This window comes from Cyclopterus lumpus, chromosome 19 (genome assembly GCF_009769545.1).
Source record: "Cyclopterus lumpus isolate fCycLum1 chromosome 19, fCycLum1.pri, whole genome shotgun sequence".
Classification (NCBI taxonomy): domain Eukaryota; kingdom Metazoa; phylum Chordata; class Actinopteri; order Perciformes; family Cyclopteridae; genus Cyclopterus; species Cyclopterus lumpus.
In genome coordinates, this window is record NC_046984.1 from 4,479,771 (window position 1) to 4,492,088 (window position 12,318).

At 46.0% G+C, this 12,318-nt stretch overlaps 1 protein-coding gene across 1 annotated transcript in view; it reads right to left on the minus strand.

The window, feature by feature from the left end:
- The window catches only part of cacna1g (calcium channel, voltage-dependent, T type, alpha 1G subunit), a 188,604-nt gene that overhangs the window by 97,657 nt on the left and 78,629 nt on the right, over positions 1-12,318 (minus strand). Inside the window, 1 exon segment of the mRNA XM_034558363.1 lies at positions 10,154-10,287. Coding sequence (XP_034414254.1) covers positions 10,154-10,287 — 134 coding nt within the window.

Sequence of the window (12,318 nt, forward strand, 5' to 3'; positions counted from 1 at the left end):
CAGCGCTTCGAGGGGAGAGCGACTGCGGAATGCTTGAGAAAACCTTTTTGGTCATCTCGTCTCCCACTCGCTCGCTCTCTCCTTGAGTGTGAGTGTGTGTGTGTGTGTGTGTGTGTGTGTGTGTGTGTGTGTGTGTGGAGCAGATGCTGAGCACATGTGCAGCTCGCAGGGCTGGTTGGATGAAGGAATTCCCTCTTCGCCCCGACTCTAACTCTGTCTGTCTGTCTGACAAATTTGTAAAAACACGTGTCGGGCGGCCGCGCACGAGCAGGTGAGTGTGTGTGTGTGTGTGTGTGTGTGTGCGTGTGCAAGTGTGCGTCGGCGTAGGTCACCTAAAGTGCAAGAAACTCCTGAAGTGAGAGTGTGCGCCCGAGGTGTCCCAGTACGAGCCTTTTTTTTTCCACAGCAGATGTATTCTCGCTCTCTAGCACACGCACACACACACACACACACACACACACACACACACACACACACACGCCCAGAGCTGACAGATGGACTGCGGGCTACAGGGAGAAGGGTAAATGGGTAAAAGGCATCTGCGGCCGTGTAATGGTCGGCAAGTGGTGGACCCATTTGGGGTGATCTTTTTTTTTTTTCAGGATGGACTAAAACGTGCAGCGTGGTGAGCAAAACTGTAACGCCACACACACACACGCTCTTTGGCTCAGGTTCTGTAACCAGTGTAGCATTAGGCATGGTGGAATCGGCAGATGTTAGCTGGTTGGCTAGAGCTTGCTAACTCCGCCCATGCTTTAACGCGTCCTGAACTTGAGCCCAAAAGTGGTATTTTAGGACTGGTTAATTAATAAGGGATTCAACAGGAAATTAATCAGCAACTAATTTTGCTAATAAACAAGTCCCTGGTTCCATCTTCCCAGTTGAGTGCAGGTCTTTCTCTACTATATATCTTATCTATTCCTTATGAAACGATGTCAGTCTGAATAATGAAGTGACAGCAAAAGGGCATTTAGTCTGATTATCTGGCTGTATGAGATGGAGAATATACAATAACTCCACCATGATTCCAGGGTCCATATGGGACATGCATGGTAACATTTGGGTTTGCGTGCCACAGACGCGCTACGAAATCCCCAGAGCGACATTACACAAATATTAGGGTAATTTCCCGTCAGACAGAGTTGCATAAGCAAACCGAAAAAGCGGCTGATGAATGTCTGTTGAAAAATGGCCCGGGCAAAAACACTTGCCGGCCCTGATGAGAGCCAGATGAAGTCCTGAAAACGGACCCGTCTCCCGTCATCTGGAAACGATGGAAACGAGCGGGGAGTCGTGCGCTGCTTTCCGTCAGAGCTCGTGCCAGTGATCAGAGACTCAGGGGGCTCAAGGGACTCAGGGGGGTGGGGGGGAAGTTTGTGTGCGGAGAATCCCTCTCAATTTAGCATCCCGTCGCTCACACTCGGATACGGTGCATCTTGATGTGGGCGGAGCCTGGCGAGGACTAACTCGCGGAAGAATGTAATGAGATTAATTCATTCCGTATCAGTCAAGGAATAAAAAGCCCCCCACGAGAAATACGCCGTGCGCAAAACACACATGCACACACGCACGCACACTCGCACCCACACACACACACGCACGCACACACACACACCCACACACACACACACACACTCAGTCATTTGGCCGTGTAGCTTCTGAGCTCGTCCTCTCTTATCGCACAGGGTGAATGTGTGTTTGTGCCAACGCGGCCAGACACATGGCGGATGGTATAAGTACACTTCTTCCAGCTAAAGGCCGAAGGCACGCACACACACACACACACACACACACACACACATCATGCCACCCAGAAGGAGCTGTGATAGGAGGCAGCTCAGGAATGTAGAACAGTGTCCGGCGTTTAAGCCGTCCTGTCCACACCTATCGGTCCACTTCTCTGTCTCGAGCTATCAGTCTGTCTGACTATCTGTCTTTCTGTCTGTCTGACTATCTATCTGTCTGTCTGTCTGTCTGTCTGTCTTCTGTCTGTCTGTCTGTCTGTCTTCTGTCTGTCTGTCTGTCTGTCTTCTGTCTGTCTGTCTGTCTGTCTGTCTGTCTTCTGTCTGTCTGTCTGTCTGTCTGTCTGTCTGTCTTCTGTCTGTCTATCTGTCTGTCTGTCTGTCTGTCTGTCTTCTGTCTGTCTGTCTGTCTGTCTTCTGTCTGTCTGTCTGTCTGTCTGTCTGTCTGTCTTCTGTCTGTCTGTCTGTCTGTCTGTCTGTCTGTCTGTCTTCTGTCTGTCTATCTGTCTGTCTGTCTGTCTGTCTGTCTTCTGTCTGTCTGTCTGTCTGTCTGTCTGTCTGTCTTCTGTCTGTCTGTCTGTCTGTCTGTCTGTCTGTCTGTCTTCTGTCTGTCTGTCTGTCTGTCTGTCTTCTGTCTGTCTGTCTGTCTGTCTGTCTGTCTTCTGTCTGTCTGTCTGTCTGTCTTCTGTCTGACTATCTGTCTGTCTGTCTGTCTGTCTGTCTTCTGTCTGTCTGTCTTCTGTCTGTCTGTCTGTCTGTCTGTCTGTCTGTCTGTCTTCTGTCTGTCTGTCTGTCTGTCTGTCTTCTGTCTGTCTGTCTGTCTGTCTGTCTGTCTGTCTGTCTTCTGTCTGTCTGTCTGTCTGTCTGTCTGTCTTCTGTCTGTCTATCTGTCTGTCTGTCTGTCTGTCTGTCTTCTGTCTGTCTGTCTGTCTTCTGTCTGTCTGTCTGTCTTCTGTCTGTCTGTCTGTCTGTCTTCTGTCTGTCTGTCTGTCTGTCTGTCTTCCGTCTGTCTGTCTGTCTGTCTGTCTGTCTTCTGTCTGTCTATCTGTCTGTCTGTCTGTCTGTCTGTCTTCTGTCTGTCTGTCTGTCTTCTGTCTGTCTGTCTGTCTGTCTGTCTGTCCGTTTGTTCGTCTCAGTCAGTCCGTCCATCTGTCTTCTTGCAGCATTTAAACTGTTGTTTGTTTGTTTTTCTCTCTCTGTAAATCATGATGGATGGACTGAGAAAAGTTAAATGGAATTGACAAAACTTGAGGCTTGGAGGAGTTTACGTGATGAATAATGTTTGCAGAATAACTTACGAGAGCAAGACAAATGGCTTTGGGTATTCTGCAAAGGGTTTTTGGCATTGTGGTGGCGCCATGGATCAGTCCACATAGAGCTGGTGGATATGTATATATATATATATATATATATATATATATATATATATATATATATATATATATATATATATATACATATATATATACATACATATATATATCTCTTTCTTCCTCTTTCATTATAGTTGTTTTGCTTGTATACTGTTATTGCCTCCGCTGTTTCTGTTACCGCTTTTAATACCAAGTAAAAGGCCTTTGAGTACCCTTTAAAGTGTTATGCAAATTAAAGAAATGTTTTATTATAAATATTGATCAAATACAATCGCAACCAAATGGCTGCTTTAACCCCGTTGTTATCATTCCATTAGATAATGGCTTTGTTTTTGGATTATTGGATTATACCGCTCGACCACTTGGAGGCTGCACATCGCTCCGTCATGAATCTGTCTCGTCATGAATCTGCTTATTATGAACTCACCGGGCCTGTGGTCGCATATTGTTTGCTTTTCTATTCGCCTCTCCCATCAGCGACAGGCAGATCTGTCTCGCTAGATGTCCCCCAGCACATGAATTGTGAGTGATGGATGTGTGTGTATATGTGTGTGTGTATATGTGTGTGTTTAGAAAGTGTTATTTTTGATAGTGTGCTGTGTGTCTATATGCACAAAAGTTGCTGAACATCAAACGCGACAGCATGAGCACCATCGGAGCAACTCGTACTTAAACAACGTGCACGACGCACAGTGCACGGACGGCGGGGCTGAGAGTCTGGTGTCACTGGAGCGAGCGCGTGTCGTATGATGAGGGAGGAAAGTAAAAACACACACACTCACACACTGAGAGAGAGAGAGAACAGACAGATGGAGTGTTTTCATGCTGAATCAGATTGAGAGGCTTTCATCAGCAACACGTTCTGCCATCAACCCACTCTGCTGCTTATCTAACCCAAATGTTAACCAACTTATTATTCACAGTCACGGTCTCTCTCTTTCTCTCCCAACAATCGCACACTGCGAGGGGAGGGGTAAGGAGGAGGGGTTGCTTCTTCTTCTTCTTCTTCTTCTTCTTCTTCTTCTTCTTCTTCTTCTTCTTCTTCTTCTTCTTCTTCTTCTTTTTCTTCTTCTTCTTGAGGACTGCAGAGATCTCGGCTACTCCTACACGGGCATATGTATGGCAACGTTGTTGTGCGCTTGTCATCGCTCCCTTCAGGAAGCTCGTTATTTTGTCATCAATAAAAAATGCTGTGTCTTTTTTTTTTTTTTACCTGCGTATCGTATCGGTGGGGGGGGGGGCTCAAACTAAATGAAACTTAATGAACCAATTCCCTTTGTGAATGTGCTAAATGTGCCCGAGGGGGCTTTTCTCTGCTTTATCGTATGGTGACGCCTCTGCCAACTTTTTTCGATGAGACAAAATTTGATTTAGCGAAGGAGATCCGTCAACGTCAACCCGTCGTGCGCGTGATACTTTTCTCTTTTAACAACGAGAACTGAAACCACTCGGTAAATAGCGTCGGACACCGTGTGAGACATTCGCGGGTTCCCACGTGTCATTAGCGTCAGCGAAGGCCTGTAGTAGCAGCACATGCGGAGCCATTTTTAAAAACACTATTTCGTCCTTCCCTTTCTCTCTTGAAGTCGCGACTAGGAGCCGATGATGATGATGATGATGATGATGATGATGATGATGATGATGTCGCTCAAAAATCAAAGTGGAGTAACTGTTTATATGTTTAATTACTTCGCAGTTTTACAAGCACTTTACTGTGCTTTGTGATCTGTTTGCGTGTGTGTGTGTGTGTGTGTGTGTGTGTGTGGTTGTTGGGAGCGACTTCATTTATATTATAACTTGCATTTATATGGTGCACGACAGACCGGAGCTGAGTCCATTTTCCGCTTGCATTCACTTTCTGGGCACGGACTCGCGGGTTTCCCAGTAATGATTTGTGAAGCCAGGATCCACAGAGGCTGCAGGACGCTCTTCTCTACTACTACTATTGTAATTCTGTTTGATCATATTTAAAAAAAAGCCTCAGACTCACATCTACCGTCCTCGCTAAGCTTTTCAATATTCTGCTCACACTTGAACTGGAACTTTTGTATCTTCATCTTCATCTCCCCAGCATCCCCCCCCTCCTCCCTCCCTCCTCCCTCTCTCCCTCACCCTGACTGGTAATCTATGGCCGATCTGCTGACCCACTTGTAGTGGGCGGATAATCTGACTCACGGAGGGGGAACCCAGGTGGATAAGGACACCCGGGGGGAGAAAAACTGCAGCAGTCCAGTCCGGATGCTGCAGAGATGGAGAGAGAGAGAGAGAGAGAGAGAGAGAGAGAGAGAGAGAGGGGATGGAGAGATACAGCTGGACTCCTGGGCAGTTTGTTTAATTCATCATCGACCATGGACCGTCCTCTCTCTCTCTCCCATCAGGACAGCAACATTAGTCTTCCACAATTCTCTCTCCCACTCTCTCTCTCTCTCTCTCTCTCTCACACACACACACTTGAGGAGTGTGGGTTGAACAGATAAGAAACACCATGTTCATTGTTCAGCTTTACATTTTTGGAGGTGAGCATATTCGTTTCCATTCAGCACAGAGCGAGGCTCGCCGTCCCTAAAAGAACCTTTTTGAAGGGAAAAGAACATTTTCAGCCCCACGTTCCCCGTTTACCTCGATTTTTCTCCTCTCTCCCTTCCTCTCGACGCCCATTTCCTCCCCCCGTCCTCACGCCCCTTTTCTTCTCGCCGCTGTCCCCTAAACAGTTCATCAATAAGTCACGAGGAGAAGAAACGGGGCGAGACGCCGAGTGCTTCTCTCTCACCTTTCGACAAGTGTGACTCAATCGCGCGTCTGGCTTGAATATTTAAAGCCAGGTCAGGTTGCTAAGCTTGTGTTTTAAATATCAATATATTCATCGTGATGCTTTTATATAATTACCTTACATGGTCAAGGTGATGGGCAATATAGCCTCTGCCTCAAATTGACATCACACACAACACTCGTTGGCTTCCTTTCACAAGTTTATAGATGTTCCACTACTTGGAGGAAGACCTTCAGCCCTGCTCCCCTTGAGAAAAACAAAACAGGTTCTTGAGGCGTTTTCGGACCCGAGGAACTTGTTTTAAAGTCCCCCCCCCCCCCCCGCCCCTTCTCCACTCACTCTATACTATAGTGCCTGTGTTGAGAACTTGCAATGCTCGTCTATTACTGTGGCTTTCGTCACCCTGAAATAGGTCCCGAGAAGAATCGGAGGGGTCGCCAGATAATTCAAGACCGACTGTTACGCAATTGTGTTACTTTCTTCCCGACTCGTTGCCACATCTTCAACGGGCAACGACTGGCGGTCGATCCACCACTCTGGTGCAGATGGAAATATCTCAACGACTAGTGGATGGATTATAGCAGCGTACTGCGAGGGGATTATTAAAGGCTTACGTGGGATATCTCATCTTGAGAACTATCGCTTCATTTGTCACCAGGTTTGGACTCTTTGACTTATTGTGAATCACCTATGGCCTCTGAGATACATACTATATACAATATATATATACAAAGTGACCGAGATGAGCGTTTTTCATTCGTGGTGATTCGTCCTGAAACATCCGACCGGATTACATACCGAGGCAGTCGCTATGGAGCCGACTGCCTCAGCTTCTCCTCTTCTCTCCAACTGCCTTTCTGTCAATCCATCGGCCTTCCTCCTGTTCCCCCCCTCCCTCCTCCTCTTCCTCCTCAGTTATCCTTTCTGTGTCTCTCCAGGAGGAATCCATCCACAGAGAGAGAGAAAGTGTTAGGTCAGATCAATTCACTATGGATAGGGTAGCCTGTCTGCCACAGTAAGTGCTCGTACACTCTTCTATTTAGGCCCCCGCGGCTATTGACTGTGGGCTCCACTGCACCAATCGATGAATAAATACATAAATAAATGAAAAACATTCTTTCAACAAGTAAGTCAATCCAGAGCTGGGTGTAAAATAGAAAAGTTGGTTCCCACACACTTGGGTACAATCAGTTCCTTTGAATGTAAATAGTTTGAATTCTCGTGACATGAATGGACCAATCTGGCTCATTTAGACGACTTCAAAATTCTGTCGCGTTTAATTTGAAGAGATGAGTGGAACTGGAGATGAATAGAATTTACCATTCTGTAGCTCGGCACCAGAATATTCCCCCTCTTTACATTTTTTGTTCCACTCTGTGGCTTCAAATCGGGGAACTAGGCCTCCAAACTAGGCCTCAATATGCTGCTGGTTCATTAAGCGGTGTGGTACAGGACACGGATGTCACGCTATTCCTACTGACCTGAATGATGGCCCGAAACGTCACAAGTCTGAGAGTCTACAGCCATGCTAGTTGCTCTGTGAGGCATTTGAGGTCATTAGTTTCTAAACCAGTCGTAAACTAAAGAGAAATTCCCTTTGAAGCGGGTGATGGTAGTAGATGAAAAGTCGGGGGATCACCAAGCTTCATCCTCTGGGGACCAAGAACGCCTGCACTAAACTCCGTGGCAATCCGATAGTTAATGAGGTACGTCAGTCGGGGTCAAAGTGGTGGGCCGGCCCTTGAGCCTCACGCTCGAGTGGAAACAATAAACAGCAATAAAACAGAAATAACCTTTAATGTCGGCTGTGTTTCTTCTTGTTTGTGTACTTTTAGTACGATATTCCCCGTGTTAGGTTGAAGAACGTGTTGCCTGAGTCGTTCATGAATACAAACTCAGGCATTTGGTTGCATATATACATCGACACAATTCTGAAAGCATTAGCGAGTTGAGGATGAGAGAGGTGAACGCGTAAAAAAAGTGTCAGATATCAGGCCAACCGCGGTCATTGTCTCAGAGCGGTTCGGAAAAGAGTCCGGATGGCGGTCAAGACTCTGACCAACTCGACAGGTGAAGCGCACGACTTCACGACGAGTGTGAACACAAGTCGTCCAGCGGAGCCTTTTTTTTACGCTGAGAACTGACACGCGTCCAAAAGTGTTTGCGACGGCGTTTTTCAAATGACCTCGTGTGATGGCAAGTTTTGTGGAACGAAAGGAGTCTCTAACCCCCCCCCCCCACCCCCCTCATCCCTCGTTCCCTCCTGACGGGGAGGTGATTAGGAGGAGAGAGCCAAGACCTACATACATACTACTACCGACATACAGCCTGAACTTGGCTTCGTCAGTTGACATCAATATAAGAGGGGTTAAGAGGTATTAGGAGGATTTACTCCCATGGAGTCCATATATATATATGAGCAGAAGTATATTTTTAGCCAGCGCTCAGTATATACATTGTAAAGCCCATATATTTGTCCCCGACACATCCTCACACCTAAACGGTTTAGTAGCTTCATTTCGCCAGTGAGCGTGTTCGCGCCACACACAGAAATATATTCACACAGAGTGTAGACGGCGTGAGTCAACGTTTGAATTGAATTATGAAATAACATATAGCGATTAACAAAAAAAAAAAAAAAAAAAAACACAAAGTGAGTTATTAATATAGTCACTCACCATGCTTAGTTTTTGAGAACAGCCAAAGTCAAACTTTGACCTCTGAGCTAACGCTGCAATGCGTAAAACGGGCGGGTTCGTCTATTACCACGTTTTGTTATGAAATTCTATCCCGCACTGCAACAATGACTCAGTTAGTTTTTCCCACCAGCACATTACAGTTTCATTTGTATGCAACAGAGTAGAATATGTAATACTGTTCCGCACTGCTGTAACTCAATGGCATTACACCTGCTCTCAATGCCCGACGCTGGCGTTTCAATTAGAGCCTCTTTTATTGGCCTTCTTACGACTCACTGGATTAGTGCCTGATTATCAGACATTAAGGTGTTTCCCATCTTGTTCCCTCTGGCACTAGATCAGTTGCTCCCCGAGCGGCGGCCAATAGGGAAGCAGCTTTCACTATCTAGGCTCCTGAAAGAGTTCCACTCAGACGCATGGCTTAAAGAGCGCGGAGGAATTAAAATGAACGAGGGCTGAGGAGCGACGCTCGGGGGTTGCCGTCGCGTACAAGACGGGGGAGGCAGCGGCAGGTTTTAAGTAGGTGAGATGTATCTCCTCTCTGCTGCTGACGGACATGCTGAACACACACTCTCTCTCTCTCTCTCACACACACACACACACACATAGAAAGAGATGTGCCATGTTCCCACTGATGGACAACAGAAGCTGTGACAGAAGGATGGCATTAAAAAACAGCGGGGGATGCAGTGTGATGAAAATGTCAGACCAAAACCAGCAGGCTACGTTCCGCAACATGTTTAATCAAATTACGGCGTGTGCATCAGAGTGTGTGTGTGTGTGTGTGTGTGTCTACGTTTCTATGCTGTGTTCGCAGACCGGCTGCATATCGTATGTCTGTTATTATGCATCTGTATGTGTGTGCCTGGATTTTTGCATTCGGCCTCCGTGTGCGTGCTTGCAATATGTTATTGCACAAAAGACATATTCAATCTGCAAGTGTGGTAGTGGAGTTCTGACGGGTACAAGTAATTAGAGTGAACGAGTTCAAAAGAAAAACTAAGTTTGCCTTCGGACCCTCCCTCTTTAAATCTGATCTCACTCTCTTCAGCTGTTTGACGAATTCTGAGCACTCAGGAATTTAGGAGGGCACTTGCTACTAAGTTTTATTTAAAAGGTTTTTTACAGGACTTCCGGGGGAGGGGAGGGGTCGGTGGGTTTGATTTCATTTGAAGACAAACCCGGCGGAGCGTGCGGGGAAAAGAAGCCTGACGTTACTTAAGGGACGGGTTCTCAAAGGTCCACGCTTCAAATGCAGTGTTGTTTGATCTGCTCTGGGGGCGGCGAGCAGGGAAAACCCCGCAGCTTGATGAAAATCTGGTGACAATTACGCAAAAAACATCTACTAGTATGTCCCTGCGCTCTCAAATCCCAACTTGCAGTGCAATAACTACTCAAATGCGTTGCATGTGTGTGTGTTTGTGTGTGTGTGTGTGCGAGCGTTGCGTTGCATCTTCTTGTGCAAACCTCCAGTGTTTACGCATTGGATGTGCTCGGCCACCCGTGTGTATGTGTGTGTGTGTGCGCGAGTGTGTGTTTGTGTTGTGCACGTGTGGCTGCGTAACTCACCCCGCCACCACTATGAAGAAGTCCAAGCGGTTCCACGTGTCTCCGAGGTAACACTTCTTGCCAAAGATCCCCAGGGCCACCATCTTGATGACCATCTCAACGGCAAAGAACGCGAAGATGAAGTCATCGAATTTCTGCGTAAGGAGACGGACACAGAAGATAAGGGTTAGCGTTATTTTAAGACACGCAATGCAGCTGAGCCTGATGGGAAGGTAAAACCATCATTTTCATGTTCATATATTGATGGTGCTAAATGATAAGGCAGAGGATCACTAAAGGTAGTACTGTTCATCCTGAGGGGAACACAAACGTGCTGTAATCCATCCAATGATTCTTGAGACACTTCACTCGGAACCACGAATGCCAACCTTGTGGTGGCGCTAGAAGGGAAACCCAGGGGTTACACCAAAAACATTGGGATACATCATCTGGGAACCATGCATGTCTGCAACAAATGTCAATATATTCAGTTGTGAGATATTTCAATGGCCATGTTAAAAGGTTTGACCTGCTGGTAGCACAAGAACAAGAGTCACGGTATCACTGAGGCAGTTGGCTTCATCCTCTGGGGACCATGAATCCCTGTACAACATGTAATAATAATCTATCCAGTAGTTATATTTATATCGTAATATTTCATGCAAGGTGCTGGACTGACTAACCACCCAACACCCATTATTTCGTTCTATTACTGCAGTTTTTTGAAATATTTAGTGGCCAACATATCCCACATCACTCGCAATAAACGGCAGCGTGGTATTGCGTGGTATTGTGTGGTATTGTGTGGTATTACGTGGTATTGTGTGGTATTATGTGGTATTGTGTGGTATTACGTGGTATCGCGTGGTATTATGTGGTATTGCGTGGTATTACGTGGTATTATGTGGTATTGTGTGGTACTACGTGGTATTGTGTGGTATTACGTGGTATTGCGTGGTATTACGTGGTATTACGTGGTATTGCGTGGTATTACGTGGTATTGCGTGGTATTACGTGGTATTGTGTGGTATTACGTGGTATTGCGTGGTATTACGTGGTATTACGTGGTATTACGTGGTATTATGTGGTATTGCGTGGTATTACGTGGTATTACGTGGTATTGCGTGGTATTGCGTGGTATTACGTGGTATTGAGTGGTATTACGTGGTATTGCGTGGTATTGCGTGGTATTACGTGGTATTACGTGGTATTGTACGTGGTATTACGTGGTATTACATGGTATTGCGTGGTATTGCGTGGTATTGCGTGGTATTACATGGTATTGCGTGGTATTGCGTGGTATTACGTGGTATTACGTGGTATTGCGTGGTATTACGTGGTATTGCGTGGTATTGCGTGGTATTACGTGGTATTACGTGGTATTTTACGTGGTATTACGTGGTATTACATGGTATTGCGTGGTATTGCGTGGTATTACATGGTATTGCGTGGTATTGCGTGGTATTACGTGGTATTGCGTGGTATTACGTGGTATTACGTGGTATTGCGTGGTATTGCGTGGTATTACGTGGTATTGCGTGGTATTGTGTGGTATTACGTGGTATTGCGTGGTATTACGTGGTATTGCGTGGTATTGCGTGGTATTGTGTGGTATTACGTGGTATTGCGTGGTATTACGTGGTATTGCGTGGTATTACGTGGTATTACGTGGTATTACGTGGTATTGCGTGGACTTTCACCGAGGAGGCCTCTGTGTGTGCTGTGTGAAAGTCAAAGTCGATTCATTTTACCATCATTTCTATTCTTTTTTTAACAAATGTAGTTATCTTAGGGAAAAAATAATAACTTAAATCTATAGTACTTTTGTTGCCTTAACCTAAGTGTATTTTTAAAGGAGACTGTAGGCGTGTAACGAGGGAAAACTGACACGCCGTCCTTACATGAGATATGCTAATATAATCAGGAATATCCATGTCAGGCTCTACAGTCATTCATATTTGATATATTGATATTTTCTCTAGGATGTGTGTGTGTGTGTGTGGGGGGTGGGGGTGGGGGGGTGGGTGGACTCAAGGACACTTAAGCAAGCAACATGCTTGCCTAAGGATGGCTGTACACATGATTAGATCACCTTGCTGCCTTATTGGGGACTCGAGTGACAAATGGACCCAGATCCAGAGAATATAATGTATAATCGTAATAACTAGTATTCCTGCCCTCATCGC